The sequence below is a fragment of the Maniola hyperantus genome, chromosome 14 (genome assembly GCF_902806685.2).
Source record: "Maniola hyperantus chromosome 14, iAphHyp1.2, whole genome shotgun sequence".
NCBI lineage: Eukaryota > Metazoa > Arthropoda > Insecta > Lepidoptera > Nymphalidae > Maniola > Maniola hyperantus.
In genome coordinates, this window is record NC_048549.1 from 6,106,423 (window position 1) to 6,127,630 (window position 21,208).

General features: G+C 35.0%; 3 protein-coding genes across 4 annotated transcripts in view; 1 reads left to right on the top strand and 2 right to left on the bottom strand.

The window, feature by feature from the left end:
* LOC138403290 (uncharacterized) overlaps nt 1–21,208 on the bottom strand; it is a 190,854-nt gene that overhangs the window by 23,950 nt on the left and 145,696 nt on the right. The gene's annotated exons all lie outside the window — the stretch shown is intronic.
* Nucleotides 3,404–13,597, top strand: Strump (WASH complex subunit strump). 2 transcript variants are annotated; one of them, XM_034975183.2, is made up of 12 exons: nt 3,404–3,639; nt 4,104–4,206; nt 4,892–5,083; nt 6,044–6,255; nt 6,389–7,806; nt 8,334–8,593; nt 8,668–8,795; nt 9,409–9,646; nt 10,892–11,049; nt 11,532–11,758; nt 12,618–12,768; nt 13,161–13,597. In XM_034975183.2, the coding sequence occupies exons 1-12, from the start codon at nt 3,518–3,520 to the stop codon at nt 13,300–13,302; spliced, it is 3,351 nt and encodes a 1,116-aa protein (XP_034831074.1). In that variant the 5' UTR covers nt 3,404–3,517; the 3' UTR covers nt 13,303–13,597. The 2 variants fall into 2 exon arrangements, with proteins under 2 accessions (XP_034831074.1, XP_069359283.1); XM_069503182.1 differs by lacking the exons at nt 10,892–11,049; nt 11,532–11,758; nt 12,618–12,768; nt 13,161–13,597 and adding an exon at nt 10,091–10,825.
* Nucleotides 13,310–16,159, bottom strand: LOC117988047 (leukocyte receptor cluster member 1 homolog). Its single transcript, XM_034975137.2, has 2 exons — nt 15,881–16,159; nt 13,310–15,569 (listed from the first exon to the last, which is right to left on the bottom strand). Exons 1-2 carry the CDS (start codon nt 15,901–15,903, stop codon nt 14,711–14,713), a joined length of 882 nt encoding a protein of 293 aa, XP_034831028.1. The 5' UTR covers nt 15,904–16,159; the 3' UTR covers nt 13,310–14,710.

The following is a 21,208-nucleotide window of genomic DNA, read 5'->3' on the forward strand; positions in this document are numbered from 1 at the left end:
CGATATGTAGGTACGAAGTGTAGATATTCCGTATGTAAAAAGTACTCTGTGGTGTATACCTACCCTATCCCTATATACATCCTACTTTATGGTGTAGAGCGAAGCACACGAGTAGATATTATAGACCAGAGGGGAAGCTTCACACTAGCTCACGCACACTACGACGTGCCACGGACGCTCCGTGCGCCCAGTTTGGCGGCAAACGGAGCGTCCGTGACACGTCGTGGTGTGCGTGAGCTGCGCTAGAGTGAGTGAACCTACAGCCAGCCGCTAGTATGATTCTTCCCCTCTGGTATATATCTGCTCGTGTGGAGCGAAGCGAGCGAAGTGAACTGCGAAGTGCAGTGCTACGAGTTGCGACTTGCGAGTTGCGAACTTGTGAGTTTCAGTCTATTATTACTTTACTCTATGCTTGCTAGTCCTGCAAAATTCGTGATTCGAACGCACAAGTGATTACATGCCCCTTATGGCTTTGGCACTTGAAACGTACAGTGCGACAAATCTCTATGGCGACAAGGCTCTTTTGGCGCGTGGTGAAAATCGTACATAGTACATAGGTATTACATAGTTATAACTAGACTTGAATCAGTCTGAGGACAAGGCTCTTTTGGCGCGTGGCGAAAATCGGAACTAACGCCGCCATCTTGTGAAGTGTCACGCTCGCTGTCCCCTTATATACGGTGTTTCTAAGTAAAAATCTGAAATTCACTATTTTGTTAAATATTAGAGCCATTCCTGATAATATTATACACAGCATAAATGTGTCTGCATCATATAGCTATGTTTAGCATTAGGTAAATATAGTATTTGAGCAGGTAAACATGGTAAGTTGCAAATCCATGGCTTATAAATGGTTTTTATTATTGGTTCTCGTTCTCGATTTGGAAACAGGGACGACTTTCCCAATTTCTCATTCAGTTAAATTTAAATAAAACTTACATGATTTTCGACATTTGACATTTTCAATATAGGTATTCCATAAAAATAAGGAGATTTTTTTGCTGGCAGCCTTTGTTCTATACGCACCTCTGTCAACTTCAATCAAGTGCCATAAGAACCTTGTCTGCTTGGATGAATAATTAGTACCTACACTAGCGGCACGCTATGATGGCCGGTTTGACACATTACAATAGTGATGTGGAATGTCAATTTATTCTCGAACAAAAAACAATTAAGTTTTGTTTTTGTACCTGATTAAATAGGTTTAATAAAACAAAAATGTATATGTTTATTTAATTTATTTGAACGAACTGAATATTTGAACGAAAATGAATATACATACTTTATATGCACACAAGAAACATATGAATACAAAAGATACCGAAAAAGGTGCCACAAAAGGCCATAATTAATCAGATTCGTCCATACTACTATTTTCACTGTCGTCACTGCTATCATCACATACATTAATAATTATATGTTCGTTTTCTATAATATTATCTATTTTCACATCTCTTTCATAATCTTCCCTTATTAATTTAACAGTTCTATTCACAACCTTTTCCCAGTCTCCTTTAGTCACATGTTCACAAGCTTCTTCTAATAATTTTAGCATTTTTTTTGTGGTAAATGGGGGTTCTGTATTGTGTCTTGCAGCATATCCCTTAATTTGAGCCCACACCAACTCAATCGCATTATACTCACAATGGTAAGGCGGTAACCGTATAACTCTGTGCCCATGTTCTAATGCTATTTCGTCAATGACGTATCGGATCTTGGTTGGTTTGTTTTCTTTTAAAAGACGTACTAATTCCGCTTTTAACATATTCATGTTTGCATCTACGCCATTTTTACGAAGCCATGCGACGATATCAGCTTTCTTTTGGGATTGGGCAGGTGGCTTGTCAATTTGCATCGAGTGGTATGGGGCGTTGTCCATAATTATAATAGATGGTTCAGGGAGGCTACACAACATTGAGGTAAACCATTCAGTAAACTTTTCTCCATTCATGTCTTCATGATAGTCTCCAGTGGTTTTTGACGCAAAAGCCATGAGAGAACCTTCGACAAACCCGTTGATGGTTCCGGCGTGACAAATTATAAGTCGCGATCCTTTTCCTACAGGAACTTTGGAAGTAGATGCTGCTGTGTCATCGTTCCAAGAACGGCCTACAGTATGGTTAGCATTAAGCCATGTTTCATCCAAGAACACAACATTTTGCCAATTTTTGATTTCTTTCACTTGCCGTAAAAAAGTATACCTTGCCATCGCTATATCAAATCTTTCCATCAATATTTTGCGTTTGTTACATTTTTTGTATCGAAATCCAATGGTCTTCAAAATCTTCGTTAAAGAACTTTCCCCACCGAAGAATAATCCAGCTTCCTTCAGTGAATGCACCAACTTTTTTCTTGTTGGATACTCCTTCTGTAAATAGTAGCCGTAAACATGTCTTCGGATAGCATCGGCATCAAAGCTATCGATGCCTACGACTGGTTTTGCTCGTTTTCTCTTTTTTGGTGTGTGAAGTTTATTTTCTTCTGTGCCAGTCTCGCCATATTTTTTTTTAGTTATCCGTCTAACAGTTCGTTGTCCAATATTAAGCGCATCAGCTACGCGTTCAACCACTGACGTTATAGGTAAAATTGGCCCTCCATTTTGAGCTTCACGATCGAAATAGTTACGAAGGCGTATTAGGAACTCACGTGTCTGACTATTTAGAACAGTTCTCTGCGTACGTTCGGTCATATCGACGAAATCCACAACAAAGGGCTTGAACAGAGTCCAAATTAACGAGCAAGGGTCAACAGTAATGCAGTATCAATATTTGAAATCCAAAGCCAGGTCAAAACTATATCACAATCGCATTGCACTGACAGTTTATACTTTTCGAAGCAACGTCAATTCGAAACTGCTTTGTTTTGCATTGAGCATTGACGCGAGTTTGCCGGAGGTAGTAGTTGTGCTAGCCAGCGATCCTATGTGACGATCGTATTAGATTCCATTTTTAAAAATTTATTGATATTTTTTTGCGATTTCAGAGGTTTGTCCACATAGTGAAAATTGTTCATATTCACAAGTACATTCACCCCTTAAATGGTGCAAACTGATTTTTCTACACTTGTATACATTTAAGAAATCAATTTAATAAATAAATTTTGAGTCCTAAACCTAAAACTACATTCGATAAAATTTATGAATCTCTGCACATCACTATCGTCAATAAAGTAATACAATTATTTCCTTCAAAGTCGTTATCAATTAATACGGAACTTCATGAGCGGACAAACGTCAAACCGGCCATCATAGCGTGCCGCTAGTTTAGTACATGCAAGTTCTTTGGTGCTTGTCTCATGTCCACATTGCTCATGTCTTCCAACTTCTTTATAGTGTTATCTATGCTCATGTCTGTGACACTTTTGCGGTTTATTGTTTTGTTTTTCTACACAGACCACCACAGACTACAGTTGTTTTTCAATTTGTTTATCAATTTTTTTCTGGTCGGTGTTTATCAAGGAAATGTACATTAGCTAAATTAGCGTTATTTAATATTAATGGAGATCAATTTTTAATAAGATGCGGGTATTCTTAGCAGAAGATAATCTTTGTGCTCAAAATTTACTAAAACTTGTTTCTCATGGAAATGCTATATTGGCTGAAATATTAAGGCTGAAAGATCACATTCCCAAAGTATTTTTGTATGTATATTTAACTATTTATAATTATTGTAATTTAAGTGTTTACCAAGCTTCAAAGAAATTTCTTTATATATTTTTAAATACTTAACGTACTTACGTAGGGGTAGGATTCGCATCTGGGAATCGGAGCTTGAGCAACTGATCGCTAGGCCACGGTTCACTTACCCATCAATGCTGCTGGGGCTCAGGGATTGGAATTAGACTACATAATTATTAAGTGTGGCTCAGTAATGTCTATAATCTATATTGCCACCACGACAAAAGTCACCCTTGCAGAGTAGTACGACCTTGTCAGACTACTTACTCTGTATTATAAAATTAATTGCTAAGGAAATGCTATGAAACTATTTGTTGCTATACTACAGTTAGTTGATATATGCAACACTATTAAAATAGACTGCCATACTTTTTTACCAAAAACTAGGTACATTAAAAAATAAAATTATTTAATATTTTGCTTTCAGATTAGAAAGTAAAGAGATTCAACAAAATTATCAAGATGTCATCATGGACTTTAGTTATTTTAAAGTATCAGAAGTTCAAGAAAAGAAGATTAGCACAAATTCAGTAAGGCATTAACTTAATATATTTTTTAAATAACATTATAGTTAGAGGATTCAATCCAAAATTCTGGAATCGCAGTCCTATTTCAATCTCATTTCAAAATGTGTTGGTGATTTTTTTTAAATTATTAAGAAAGAATTAATCTATTAGGTTCTAACTGGGCTATAATTCAATACAAGTTTGATTATTGACTGTACCTTCAATTTCATTTGAACCTAAATGTGCATTCTCTGCAACTACCTAAATACCATGGGAATATTCCAGGATAAAAATAGCCTATGTCCATCTCTGGGATGCAAGCTAACTCTGTACCAAATTTTGGTCTGTGAAAACGTAACAGACAGATTCACATATTTTGTAATATAGTAATAGAAAGTATATAGATAAAAATTATGCATTCCTATTTTTGTTAGAGCTTAGTATCTTCACAATTTAAATAAGATTCTTATAGTTATGAGAAATGTGACTGATTATGTTATTACATACTAGCTGATGCCCGCGACTTCGTCTGCTTAGATTTAGGTCTTTAAAAACCCAAAACTTTAGATTTTCACATATTTTTGCGATTTTTCCTTGCGATTTAAAATCCCGGGATTGTTTGTATACAGTTCCGAAATCTTAGGATTAGAAATAAGAGCAAAGATATCTAATTATAGATTAATGTCTTGAATATGTACTCTAATTACAGAAACTACAAGATTTAGATGATGACTTAAAAGAAAAATACCTTGAACTGATAACTCGATTTTACTTACTTTTTGAAAATATCTATCAGTATATTGTAGATCTGAATACATTTGTAGAACAATTACACGATGGAGCTTTCATCCAACAAACTATCGAAACAGTAATGAAAGATATTGAGGGCAAACAACTGTTGGTATGTTACCTGACTTATAATATCTATTGATTACCCAATTAATAGAGATATATGTAAATTCTTATTGATGACAGTCACTCTTTATATCTAACTCATGATACCCTGATATAATATTTAAAAAATATAATATAATATGTTACAGTCAAAACTCTATCAGTGGCCCTACCGCGGTTGTTTGACAGCTACAATGTCACGATCGCAATCATCTCTGATTGATTAATGCTCGCTCACTATTGGCCACAATGCATTGTTGCTCATTGTTGCAACAAGAATCTCTCAAATTCAGCCAATCAGAACAATTGAGATTGTAATAATGATTGATGCAGGTTTTAGACAATCGCCCCGCTGGTCAAAACTACTTTTAACTCCAAAAAACAATCGAAAGTAATTTTGACTTTAGAGCTTGCTCAAAAGTAGTTTTATCTAAAAAATATCAGATAACAATGATTTTGTCTGAAAAACTCCATGCATCCATCCATGTGTTTTTAAATAAGACTGTTCGTCGTTCTTCATTCAGCTTTACCTACTCTATTTTCGTGGGGTCGCTTCATTTAGGACTTTCGCCAGCTTCCTACCTTTGAATTTCTTTGTGAATCGCAATGAGATTCAAAGGTAGGACAAATAAGATTGCGAGAAGTCAGAGTGCTTCGATTTCGTTTTGGGCCTTTTAATTAATTTAATTTGATGTGCATTATTTATGAATTTGTTGATGGTTTATTTTAGCGAATACCCATAGCTTTCACCAGATAACAGTTTTGTCTGGAACATTACATACATGTAAATCTTGTAAATAATAACTAGGATCCCATTCATTGTCAGTCGGAAGTGATTCACAAAAGTCTGGAGCTAAATCTAAAAAAAAAAAAATTAAAGGTTTTTTATAAATTAAGCAAGTTTTTCTTGAGTAAATCAAGCAATATTCTCAAGTATTTACTTACTGCTCATTTGCCACATTTACAGTGTGAATCCTTATATTTGTATGGAGCTATGCTTCTGCTGTGTGACCTGTACATACCTGGATATGTAAGGGAGAGGCTGCTAGTTGCCTTCTACCGCTACAGCACAAATCAGTCTCAGTCAAATGTTGACGATGTTTGCAAGCTACTGAGGGACACCGGCTATAATCAGATACAGGCAAAAAGACCTGCCGATTATCCAGTTGAATATTTTAGGTATTCTATGATTTTCGTAGTTATCTTTTATTAATTAAACAAAAAGCATGTATATGATATTTTCTGAAGTGTGAGTTGAAATGATTGAATTGGTAGAAACAGAGAGCAATATTAATGTATCATTTTGTTTCAGTCGTGTTCCAATCCATCCAGATTTTATGGAGAAGGTTGTAGGGAAGTTGAGATCTGAAGATATATACAACCAGCTAGCTGTTTATACTATTCCCGAGCACCAGGCGTCTGCTCTCGCCACTCAGGCCAGTATGCTGGTTGTCTGCTTATTTTTTACCCCTCACTATTTGCACAGTGACACTACAAAAATGAGAGAGATTGTAGATAAGTTTTTCCCATGTAACTGGATCATACCAATTTACATGGGTGTTACCATGAATTTAGTTGATTACTGGGAAAACTTTAAAGCTGCTAAAAATTCCCTCAGCAATACTTGTAATACAAAAATGGTCAAGGAAATTTATTCAAAACGAGGCAACTCTGTACAGTTGCTTATCAACAAGACCCATTTACTGTTGAAGGAAGGCACATTTACTGATGAGTTTGTTCTAGACAATATAAGCAAAATCTTAAACGTAATTTTGAATTCAAATCATGTTTTGCGCTGGTTACTGTTGCATAACAGTGATGTTATATTCTTTGATAGTAACAAAAAGAGTAAACAACTAAAGGACTTAGTTACAAAAGAATCTAGCTATGACCCACTCAAAATTCTCGAGCTCCTGATAAGTACGGCAGAGTTAGAATTAAAAGTTAGAGAGTTTTTGAGGAAGTTGCTCGATTCTAGAAGTGATACTTGGAATAAAAATAAAGAGCTCGCTTTGGAGGCAATCAACAATCTATCTGAATTATTTTCGGGATCGAATCCATATACAAAAGTAGTTGAAAATGAGCAATTGAAGCTTTGGTTTGCAAACATAGCAAAACAGATTTCATCGCTCAATGAACCTATTACACCAAAAACTGTAAAAAAGGTGACTCAACTTCTTCAAGTATTGGATAATGTGGAAGAATTTCACAGTATAAAAACTACTTCAACTGTGGTCCAGTTTCTTTGTGACAGTAAAGATGCATTGAAAAACGTTTTGAGAGCTGCCTCATTAAAGGAAGATTCTCTGGTGACATTGGAAACTGTAGCGGACTTTAGTTACGCCTGGTGCACGATAGACTTGTACACAAAGTACATGCAAGACAGCATTAAAGAAAACCCAGCAGTCACAAGTAGACTTCGAGCTCTATTTCTGAAGTTAGCGAGTGCTATGGAAATACCCTTGCTACGGATTAATCAGGCGCAAACTGATGACCTAGTATCAGTTTCGCAATATTACAGCAGTGAGCTGATCAAGTATATTCAAAAAGTATTGCAAATCATCCCAGAAATGGTTTTTAACATTGTCGAAAAGATAATAGACCTTCAAACTTGGACGATTAAAGAAGTACCAACGAGAATAGAAAAAGAGAAATTGAGAGAATATGCTCAGATGGAACATAGGATGGAAGTTGCTAAGCTCACACACTCTGCTTCAACATTCACAACAGGCAAGATGTTTATTCTTATTTAAAAAATGACTTTGGTATTTTGAGGTTTGTTCTCCATTTATTGATATTGATTTATTGATTACTAAATAATATTTTTTTAAACTCTGTAGAATTTCTTTGATTTTCCGAATTGGTTACGGCTATGGGTCGTCTCCATGATGAATGCTTTTTCCTTCTAAATCGGTTAAACAGATAGGACGAGACAGACACATTTTCGCATTTAATATTAGTATAGATATGAGTGTACGGTCGGCCTCAGAATTCGAGTAGCAATTCTGCAAAACCATTGCATCCAGTTGCACTTATGACCTTTTTCTATAAACACGCCACACAAACAGTCAGATGTTCGCACAACCGTGCTGTGCAGTGCAAGTGAATTTGAACATTAAGGTGCTAAACGAGTTTTGGCTTTTGACTGTACATAAAGATAAATTAAAGCTATTACCATCACCCACGTACATTAGCAAGATGAGAGGAACCGTCCACGCATTGCCGGTTTTTTTAGAGGGGTTTTTTACGGTTTACAGGCATTTTGGATATGAGATCAACATTAGTTGGAGTAATAAGAGTAGATCCCGCAGAATTACTGGAAGAAGGTTTACTTAGAGAACTAGATGGTCATATCAGTAAGAAGTTCTTTGAATTCATTGAGCCACATGTGAGAAAGACAAATAATCTGTTGCCTCGCCTCCAAAAATTGGCTGAAAGTATGGACGGTTATAAGAGATCCTTGGAATATATTCAAGATTACATAAACATTCATGGCTTAAGAATTTGGCAAAAACAGGTAAGATATTATATACAATTCTCAGTCATGAATTCAGAAAAAGCATTTAAAAACAAATAATATTAATTACACAGGTGTCTGCAATCATCAATCAAAGTGTAGCGAAGGAAATCAGTATACGAAAAGGCGTTAGTTTGTATGGACCGTCGGCTAGTTTCATGGGAAGTCTTGCGCGACAGATCGTCCAAATAACAGATACAAGGTAGATAAGTTTTTTCTTTAGTCACACCTTACCAAGTGTAGTTAGTTTTTAGAAGATATCGCTGCTTATTCTGTTTACACATTACACGTTTTGTTGTATACGAACTATTATTATCATCGTCGTATAGAAGCAGGCGTTACTTTGCGGAAATCCATGATATACTATGAACCAAAAGCTTAATTTAGCAAACTAAGCTTTTGGTTCATTGTATTATCATCGATATGAGTCCCTTGTAGATACTTCCACACGTCACAGTCTTGCGCCGCCTAAATCCAGCGGCTCTTCGTCTTCTGTTCACTTAGTGGGGGTCTGCCAAGCTGTACAAGTGTGCCCTGCCCATTGCCACTCCAGCTTCGCAATCTGAGCTATGTCGGTTACTGTGGTTCTCCTACGAATTTCCTCATTTCTGATTTGATAAGTATTAGGTATGTAATATGTTGTGCGATGTAATATTATGCTTGTCCTGCAATGTTCGGGCAGTTTTAGTGATTTCTTCGTCGCTCTGGGCTGGTTTCCGCACTTAAACGTTTCCGTCTGTTGTGCGTGCGGTTTTAGTGATAAGACCGCCTTTATCATCAACTCATTTGGATGTTTGGTAATACATTAATTCCAGGATGTGCATTTACATAAACATATCAGCTGCCTGGTTCGACGCTAGAAGCCATAGCGAAGTCATAAACACGGAAACATTTGCCAAGCTAAACGACGCGATTGGGGTGCTTGGTCTACATGGTTTAGACACTCTTTATGGTTACATGATAAAAAACCAGTTGCAGCATGTTCAGAATATCTTCAGAACTTGTCCGGACAAAATTTCAATTGGCAACACTGATTTGAAAGATTTGGAACAGGTATTAAAAAAAACGATTAAAATGTTTTCAATTTTCATTAATGATTGAATTCTAATTGTTTATTACTTCACTACATGATTGCCGGCGATTTTGTCCGCGAAGATATCAAACTTTTTATCCTGGGATATCAAAGAGTTCCTCTTTGATATTCCGGGATAAAAAGTACTCTATGTCCATCTACGGGATTTAAACTATCTCTGTACAAAGTTTTGTCAAAATGGGTTGTATGGCCCATCCATACAAATTTTCAAAATCCCAAGGGAATTCTTTAGTTTTCCGAGATAAAAAGTAAGTAGCCTTAGATATCCTTCTCCGGGACCCAAGCTATCTCAGTAGCAAATATTGTCAGAATCGATAAAATTCGCAAAACACTTATTTATATATTTTTTAAATAAAAATAGCGAGAAAAGGAACTATTTATTAATATTACGATATATTTACTAGTATCATCACGATCAATCCAACGCCAGCTCTCTCTTCTAAGCACGGGATCCTCTCTGAATGAAAAGGGTTTAATCATAGTCTACCACGCTGGTCAATTGCAGATTGTAGACTTCACACACCTTTGAGAACATTATGGAGAACTGAAAAACCTGATGCAAGTTTATTTATATGATGTTTTCCTTCACCGTTAAAGCAAGTGAATTGCTTAGAATGCACAGCTCCGAAAAATAGCACTTGCCTGGAATCGAACCCTGGACCCCTCCGACTAGGAGGCCGACGTCCCTCGGCTATCACAGAATCGGAATTATTAATATGGTTAATACTATTTTTAGGGTTCTGTACCTCAAAAGGAAAAATGGAACCCTTATAAAATCACTTTGTTGTCGGTCTGTCTGTCTGTCTGTCTGTCTGTCGGTCTCTCAAGAAACCTACAGGGTACTTCCCGTTGACATCTTGTTGAGGTCTTATAGCTAACATTAGGGGAAAAATCTGAAAACGGAATTTGTGGTTACATCACGAAAAAAATTAACTGGTGGTCATAAACTAATAATTGGGATTTTCAATTTTCGAAGTAAGATAACTATATCGAGTGGGATGTCATATGAAAGGGCTTCACTTGTGCATTCTAAAACAAATTTTTATTTATTTTTATGCATCATAGTTTTTGAGTTATCGTGCAAAATGTCGAAAATACGACTGTAGTACCGAACCTGTACTGTAGTTCGTTGCGCGAGCCTGACTCGCACTTGACCGGTTTTTTTAATTGTTTAACTAACTGTATAACTTTTTGGTGAACAACAGGTCATTGCTAAAGGGCACAAGACATACCAGCAACTGTCAGATTTGATAGTTGTTGTCGGCACTCTACAAATACTGCGGAAACACATCGCTTATCAGCTAAATACTAGCTGCAAATTTGACTCCGCACATTTAGAAGCTTCTTTGCGCACCATGAATGAGTAAGTTGTTCCTACTTTCTTGGCTATGCCTAAAATGTTTTATCGCATTCACGAACCTTTTAGAGAGAGAGCCAGGCGTGCCAGACCTTCGTTATTTTGTAAAAGCTGAAAGTTATGCATAGGCATATTGCCCCCAACACTGCGAGGAACGTTTGTTTGGATCATAGTGGCATGGTGGAGATAACAGGTAATAAAGGTGTAAAAAAATTGACTTCATAATTTGACGTAAGATTTTAAGAGATTCCCGCAACTTCGTTCGCATAAAATTTCAAACCCCTGTTTTACCTCCTTAGGGGTAGAATTTTCAAAAATCCTTCCTTAGCGAATGTCTACGTTATAATAGCTATCTGCATGCCATATTTCCGCTCGATCTGTCTAGTGGTTTGAGCTGTGCATTGATAGATCAGTCAGTCAGCTTTTCCTTCCAGCTTTAAGCATTTCAAATAGGCAGTTAATAAAACTTAAAATACTTTCTGTTTTAGGTCGCTACTAAATGAAATTAAAAAGAGTACTAAATCGCAAACCAAATCAGTTCCATTAGAACTGTTGCGCGGCTTAGAGGAATATTTGGTTCGCTGTGGAATAAATGAGCCATTTGAAAAGATTTACGTGAAAAATTCCCATGAATTTGTAAATTCAGATATGGGACGCCTGATGGCAGTTGTTTTATTTTCTCAGCTGTCCAGATTGCAAATATGCCTAACTACAGGTACAGTTTGAATTTTTGATTTTAGATTTTTATATGCAATTTTTGTATAGTGATAATGTGTAAAAGTTTAAAAAAATTGCCAAAGTCTTGTTGGTTCGTATAAAAATTACTGCGCATGCTAGACCCACTAATCTAAAAAAAAAAAATCGTAAATATTCAAAGTCAAATGATTTATTCAAAATAGGTAATAAATTACTCTTTTTGATAGTCAGATGTTGGATTTGTAAGATATAGTGGTGATAATTATTACGCAAACTTAAAACTAAAGCTACGAGGGTTCCAAACACGCCCAGGTCTGAGAAGAGCCCACAACAAACTCAACTGGGTATTCTTTTTATCATCACCACTTTACAGAATTATTTAAACTTATTAGAACTATCACATAGCCGTTAAGCAACTCATTCCCAAGCTTGCTTATCATTTAAATAATCCTTTACATTGTAATAGGATATTTATTTACGGAAGGAATTTATAAGGAACTCTTTTTTTCATTGACTGGCACTAGTAGGTACGAGTAAGTATGGCAAAGATGGAGGCAAAACTACAATACACAAAGAAGATAAATTTGTTTGTTGATTTGAGGAACATCAATAATACAAAGATATTAGGTATATTGTTAGTAGCCATTTTCCAGTTGCGGTTTCCCATCGGCAACATGTGGAAATCCCAAAAACGATGATACAACTGATTTTTTTAAATTTTTTAAACATTTGTCTATCTGTCAGTGTTAAGATTTTAAAACATTTAAGTTGCTTAATACTATGACAAAAAATGAAAACTACAGGATATGATTAAAAACAAAGGGAGACCTTGTAAATACCATTAAGATTTTTACTAATATTATTGTAAATATTTACAGGTGATTTAATAAATAAAAAACCAGGTGAAAATATTGATGGCTATCCTCTTTTGATTGGCATTTATACATTGCTTCGCCAGTCAAAGACAGAAAGTGTTGAAATCTTTATCGACGCTCTTTGTAAATATGCTAAAGTTGTGACTATGAACAAGTTAGTATTTTTCTATTTAAACCGATTTTGTTATTGATTATTTATTGAAGTATGTCTAAGTTCATAACTGTTTTCAAATATTACACTTTTTAGCGCCATTATTTATTACTAGCTGATGCCCGCGACTTCGTCCGCGTGGATTTAGGGTTTTCTAATCCATTGGGTACTATTTGATTTCCGAGATAAAAAGTAGCCTGTCACTCTCTAAGTCTTTAACTTTACCCATGCAAAAAATCACGACGATCCGATGCGACGTGATTGAAGGACAAACCAACACTTTCGTATTCTAATATGGGTAGTGATGTGTATTAAGCTCGTAACTTTTTTGTGTACATCAATTATTATTAAGGGTATTATTATAAGCTTTATACAAAAAAAATAAAAAATTTCAGATTAAAATGTGCAGAATCGACTAATGAAGGCATACTTATAATAAGAGTGTTGCAACTCTTTTGTGAAACATTCAGTTATTCCTTCTGCAAAATAGAAGATAAATTACCACTGGTTTTATTAACTCAAGCCTCACAAAAATAAAACAATATTACCAAAGAATACTTACTAACTTTATTACTACAAAAAGAAGCGACCCTCCTTCCCCCTTCGCCCGCAGCGTAGGTTATACCCAGCCTAGTGTATAAAGGTTACATGGTACACCTTAGTAGTGTTCAGTAAAATGTCCTTGTCCCGCCCGATTTTGGGTTGTATAGTGTTAGGAGTGTAATGTTACATACATTTTAAGGAAATAATTAAGATTTATATAACTAATATAAATATGTACCTAATGAAGAATATTTAAAATATAGAATATATTTTTATTAAAATAAACTTATTTGGTATTTTTCATTCTTAGGTTTACAAATATCTATAAATTTATTTTATTATAAACTAGCTTATGGCCACGACTTTATCCGCCAGGACTACTCAAATGTCCCTATTTTACCCCCTTAAGTTCAAGTTACAAAAATCTTTTGGTGCAGTGGTCAACTTGGATTTCAAGAATAATATCATATTCATTCTCAATAACCTTGAAAATGACACCCAGAATGATGTCATACAGCTAACCATGCATTGGCATAAAAACTAAACGTGTAAGTGTACAAAATTTTAGCTCAATCGGTGAAGATATCTTGGCCATCTTTAGAAGTCCGCCATATTGGATTTAGAGTGACGTCACTATATTTTTAGAGTTATTCTCAGCAAGCCCTTTCATTTGATACCCATATTGTAGGAGTGCAAAATAACTAGTCCGCCATCTTGGGTGTTCCGCCATGCATTGTGATCTAAACTAAAGGTGTATACAAAATTTCAGCTCAATCTGTTGAAGATATCTGCTTCAAAATTGAGTTGCAAGATTCCACCTGAACAAACATAGGTCAGACATAGTTACATAGATTGCAAGTGAAATAAAAGCTTTAACAAAGACTGCGACCAAATTGGTACAATTTGCAAAATTCTTAGGGGTGTGATTGACTGCTCTGAACTACACAACAAGCTCTGCTGCGTTTATGCACCCTCTAATTACAGCTATCTCCGCCACCGCTCCAAATTTTTCGTAAGTCCGTTTAGTCGCACGGTAGCGCGTTCCAGGTCAACGCACTGCTGAAGGAGTCCCCTCGCTGTGACATATTTGCTGACAAATGGGCTGACCTCATGGATCAGATCTTGCACTTTTGTGAAAATTTATAATTTTGCTTTTTAAAATTTATAATTTTAAGTTGTTAATTTTTGTAAGTATGTTTATGTTAGTTTGTACTCGTATTTTAATTAGTGTAATTGGCTTTATGGCCGTTCTAATTAAATAATAAATAAATAATAATAATAATAACAAATATGTGATAATTAGATGGTTATGGTTATTCATATTAAGCTTTATAGTTATTTCAACTTTGCCCAATGAATGATAATAATAATACTATGAACTTCAACTGGTTAACACATTATTTTATCTATAATTTTGTCTTGCTAGTTCAGGATTAAACTGTGAATTGTATTTAGGTTGGATTTTCTTAGGGTTATCTTGTTTCGAACTTTCAGGTTTCACACCACTAAGTTTAGATAAGAACATTTCAGTTTTATACTTCTCTTGTTGTTCTCGCTTCAATCTTGCTTCCCTCAATTTTTGGAGATTGTTTTTAGACTCATCACCATCCTTGTGTTTTGATTTATTTTTATGTTTCTTTTTTATATCTGCTGTAATTTTCACATAATCCTCTTGCTTTAATTTACCATCTTTTTCTATTTTAGACTTATTACAATAATGCTTGAATGTATTCAATGGGTCTAACCGTTGTTTTACCTTCCAAGCAATTTCATCATTTTTTACATCCAGTGTTTTTTCTTTTGGTATTCCATCTGCATCTCTTAAGATAAGCTTTTCATAAGTATCTTTAACATCTCCGGGGCGTGAAAATCGTGCTAAACCTGGAGGGACCTCATACCAATTTTTCTTACCGAGGGCTTCATTAGTGTCTTGTCCTAAATATGTTAAATAACCAATTTTTTTCTCGTACTCTTCTTTCTTGTCTTTGAATTCCTTATCATGCTCTTTGTTAGTAGACTGAACAGCATGTTCAAGGTCTGAGAAAAAATTAATATGTTCTGGGGCCTTATAAACCTTTTCTGAAGTTTGTGGGTGAAGATCTAGATCTATCAACTTTTGTTTGCTTTTATTTTTAAGTGTGCTCAGACGAGCTTCACGTTCTGCTCTGTCGATTCGAATCTTCTCCTGCCGTTCCTTTTCTGCTGCTTCTGCTTCATCTTTTCTTACTCGTGCTATATTCTCTTTTGTTCTCACATGCCACCTTTTAACAAAATATTTAAGTTATTACAACTGCATGAACCTGGTAGTGACAATTGTGATGTCAGATTAAACACAAGCCGTTGCAAACTTTATATAATCTAAGGTTGCAAATGCAAAGTCATTAAAGGGAGGATAGGTCTATAGAGAGACAGTGCAAAGTGAAAGTAACTTGGTAGGAAAGCGTACCTTGGTGTAAGCCAGGACAAACACAAGGAGAAAGAAAAAATGCACGATAGTGCAAGTAAAAAGAAATACTTATCAATAATAAATTATTCCAAGTAATTATTTCATATCTATAGGAAAGACAATTACCTTTTCTTAGGAAGTATATTCATTTTTTATAGGTAGATTAATGTCTTATTTTCTCACAACGTTATAGATATTCGTTTTATTCATCGATGTATTTTATTTAATTTAAAACGTAGTGATTATATACTCTTTCTTCTTTTCTTGTCTATGGCTCTATGTACTGCGGTTTTGTTGTCCGCAATAATTCCGCCAATGTCAATTCAGTGGAGAGAACATCGTTGTAATTTGGTTCTTGAATTCCTTTCATGAGAGACTTTTCTTTCTATCCCACAGACTACAGTGTATATAAACCTTTGTTAGACCTAGACACAGCGTTGCCACATCTACGTCTTTTTACGTAGATCTACTAACTTTAGGCCTTTCCTGCAAACCTACGAACTTCAGTCCCAGAATCTACGTATTTTTTATCAAATTGTACAAAGTGATCGAATACTTAGCCTTTTGAGGCTGAATGGGCATAATTTGAATTTCTTTTTCATTCATGAAAAAGGTTATTAAAAAAGTTCCCTTTTTACACAGTTACAACAATATACGTGTGACTGTGTAAAATGGAACGTTCGCTTTGCAGAAATTGTCACTAGTGTCACTGTCAGAAATACGCGACAAGACCTATGGACAAGACTCTTTTGGCGCGTGGCGAAAATAAAGCCGCCATCTTTTGAAGTATCACGGTGTGACCTTAAATGCAGTGTTGCTAAGTAAAAAAAAATTAAATTCACTGTTTTTGATAAATATTAGAGCCATTCCATTTAAATAACATCATGATAATATATCCTAATAATATATTGTACAGCATAAATGTGTCTGCATCTTATAGCTATATTTAGCACCAGGTAACTAATTAATATAGCTAGTCCATGGCCTATAAATGGTTTTTATTATTCTTTCTCTATTTGGAAACAGGGACGGCTTTCCCAATTTCTTATTCAGTTAAAATTAAATAAAACTTACTCGACTTTCGACATTGACATTTTCAATATATTCCGTAAAATTGAGGAGATTTTATTTGCTGGCAGCCGTCGTTCGACAACTACACCCCCCTATCAATGTCATTCAAGTGCCAAAAGAGCCTTGTATGCACTATGTCGTACTATCATAGAGATACTATGCATTTCGATTCAAAGTTCAAATTCAAACGGACTAACAACTTAATGAAAACAAACTTAAGAAACAGACTTTTCAATTAAACACTAACTGGCCTACTTTTTACAAAAATTAAATATAAAAAACAGTGACCTTTGCAAGAATTTTTTAACAAATATGTATGAGTTTCATTTGCGTGAGGCTGAAATTGATGAAAATGAATAAATTGTATGACAAAACACTACCTTACTCTCTTCATTTTAACCAGAAAAAAAGTACGTAGATCTACGAACTTTTCATCCGAAATTTTTACTAAATCTACGTCTTTTTCTAATGTGGTCTACGCCTTTTTCAAAATCCGAGTTGGCAACACTGCCTAGACATCACAAGGACAACACAAGTTGTTAGTTTATGCATTGGACAATTAGTATGATTTTAGTTTAACATAAAGGGAATATAACAATTAATAATATCATGACCGTTAAAACATCAAACATTGATGTTAGAGATACATTATAATTTAATATCATACAACTTAATATAATTGCATAGACATCTTAGGATCGAAGGGTTAGGAAAAGAGAGGACTATATACTATACTATACTCTTTGATTTAATTGAATCGTAACGTGACAACGTTATATTCTCTTTGAACCGTAGATAGAATAATAGGTAGATTTAAGTACTGTGTAACTGCGTATGAGATAGCGATAGCACGATGTAACGATGAATAACACGACAATTATTACCATTGTTTAGCAGTCAATATTTGTATTAACCGATCAACAATATTTGTATTAAACGTTTTTAATGTGAAAACAAGTAAATAACCCATGAGAAATACAATTACGCCACGAATTCTCAAAGTTTGTTTCGCAACTAAAGTTGCATGCCTTGTAATGTAAGTTTTATGTATTCTTGAAAAAATCCAGTTACACGATAAAGGACAAAAAATAGGTTAGCTGCGTCTCTGTTTATCACATTAGTAACTTTATCTGTGCTCTCTTTTTAGTGTGAATGAGAAAGCAAACGTTCCTGTATCTATCTACCTTTATTACTCTATCTACGCTTTGAACTAAGTAAATTGTGCAAAGAGTAATAATCACCACAGATCATAACATACAGGATAAATCACTAAATTTACCACAGACCTGTGCAGTATATCATAGAGATATATAGATTCATTCTGTGGACTGAGTGACTGTCAAAAACAAGAGATGAGGCCTAGTAATATAGTAGATAATCTATGGATGAGGCCATCACTGACCTAGGAGGCCATCACAGAGTACTTTGTAATATGGAGGCATAGATTAATATGTATATAATATAGTAATTAGATAAGGCTAGCTTTAAGTTTTATTGTAATATTAAAAAAAAAGAACGAAATAAAAAGATTAATATGTATACCTGAAATAGATGTACATCTCACGTCAAATTTTATTTCTTAGAAAGCAGCGCCATCTAGTGGTCATAGACAAAACTCGATATATATGTATATACCTACGTACTATATTGAATTCTCTTAAAATGTCTACTATAGATCTAATGAAAACAGTGAAAATGGTGGGAAATAAAAAAAAATAGGTTGTGACATCGGATTAACTAGGAAAACGTATTTGATACTTTATCCTTAGTTAATCTGGGAATACACAACTTATTTTTTGATTTCCCACCATTTTCACTGTTTCCATTAGACTGACTTTATCATTATTATTAATAAAATGGAGGGATCAAGGAAATTAACAAAAACAATAGATACTTTTTATGATTTATTTAACAATAACACTTATGGCTAGCCTTATTTTTGGCACTACGCCGTGGCCTCAGGGTCTCCAGCTCTATTAACTAGGGATAAAGTATCAAATACTGTAAAACGTATTTGATACTTTATCCCTAGTTAATCTGGGAATACACAACTTATTTTTTGATTTCCCACCATTTTCACTGTTTCCATTAGACTGACTTTATCATTATTATTAATAAAATGGAGGGATCAAGGAAATTAACAAAAACAATAGATACTTTTTATGATTTATTTAACAATAACACTTATGGCTTACACTTATTTTTGGCACTACGCCGTGGCCTCAGGGTCTCCAGCTCCACAGCAAATGAGACAAAATATAATACACTGCCAATGTTGTGTTCCATATTAAGGGTCCTTCGCTGTTTTCAGGGAATTAGCGTCAATCCATCGAGACTCATGCGATCATCCCGAAAGTGCACGAATAATTTTATGTGGCAAGAAACCTGATTGTATCATTAAGAGACTTGTTTGCTATCTTGTTTTCTGCGCACTTGTTTCTTCAACTTTGTAATTATTTCCTTCAGCCTTAGTTCATTTGGCGTCAAAACTGTAAAAAAAATAATATTTTTTTCAAAATTAAATATCCTGCTAACCGAATTTTGCCTATGGCCATCTTTGCGCAACTAGAGGCGAGATCAGGAACAGGACAGACAGCTGTATGTGGTCCTCTGAGGTACAGGGGTGTTACACCTTAATTTCCCAACTTTGCTTAAAAATAAATAAAAACCTATTTATAAGAATGTAAATGAAACCCTTTCATATAATGTTCCACTTTAAAGTCGTACATTTTGCAATTGCATTGCATTATTTAAAACTATAGTCATTTCAAGTTAATAGCATAAGTAGATACTGTAATAAGCAGGTGTGACAGACATACAGACTTAGTCATAATAATAAAATATAAGTATTGCTTTTTTACATTTTTGGTACAAAACCTTAACAATTATATTATTATGTGTCCGCAACACTGCCTAAATTACTGTTTACATTCAACTTTTGTTTAATAAGTCTATGATAAGTATTAATAAGAATAACGTAATTAGCTATTGTTAAATTAGTATTTGAATTGACACAACTGGCTAGAGCGGGGCAACTCTCTTGACCAATCAGAAACGGTGGCTCTTTCGACCAATCAGAGACGTTTACGAAGAAAGGGTAATTAATAAGTGGGGAGTTTCTATAAAAGGAAAGCCGCCCCGCTCCGCAGTTGATTTTTTTGGTGCGAAACATTGTGAAGTGTAAAACTGCAGGCTCTGATATGTGAGTATAAAGTGGCCACAATATAATATTACGAGTAAGCCATCTTTTATTTCACTACTATTTATTAATAATATAAGATTATCTATCATTGGATCACAAAATGTAGGAGTTCGTTGACGCAGTCATGAGATAGCATCAACATTTGTTAGTTTCAACCGATAGACTTCCACTCCACAGCTCTGTGAAGGTGAAGCAAAACATTGTGAGGAACCTACATGCCTGCTAATCTGCACTTAGCACTCTGCATCAAATCCGTCGTCCGTCCGTCTGTCTGTCAGTCTGTCACCAGACTGTATCTCATGAACTGTGATAGTAAGAGAGTTGAAATTTTCACAGATGTATTTTTGTTGCTGCTATAGCAACAAATACTAAAAAACAGAATAAAATAAATATTTAAGGGGGCTCCCATTCAACAGACATGATTGTTTTGCCGATATTATAGATACTGGTACAGAACCGTTCGTACGCGAGTCTGACTTGCACTTGGCCGGTTTTTTTGACTTTGCTAAGTAACTTATCGACAGATTACATGTAGAGTGATTTACTTGAATTCAGCCGTTAATAAAATAAACAATCAAAACATTTACCTTGTCCGTGTATAACAAAGCAATTTGACATCTTGATATTTACATACTTATACTTAAATATGAAAATGAGTCCAAAATCTCTAAAACAGTTTGTGTAATGTACATATTCGTCCAAGTTTGTGCACTGAATTTAACCCTACGTACTTAATATAAAACGTAGTTCAAAATCTCTACAACAATTGGTGCGCTGAACACTTTTGAGGATAGTTCAACTCGACGCGAATTAGCAATGAAATCACATGAAATCACACCAAAATTATTAGAAAAATAATCACGGATGAAATGACAGCAGATACAAAAACAAATGGCGGCATGGGCGGCAAGTTGACTCTATGGTTGCCGCCGGGCCCGGCAGTCAGAACACTATAAGGCTAAGCGCGCACAGCGAAAATAAATCGTTGCGAAAAAAATCGCAAATCTGTGAACCATCAAAATACATTATCATCCACGCACTGCGAAGATCGCATGCGGTTAATATTCGTTACTGCGGTGCGATGCGAATTTGATAATAATCAAAGAACTTCCTGTTATATGCACGAAGACCATTATAATAATATCGTTCGTAAAAAAGCCTTTTAGAGGCCTTAATGCTGT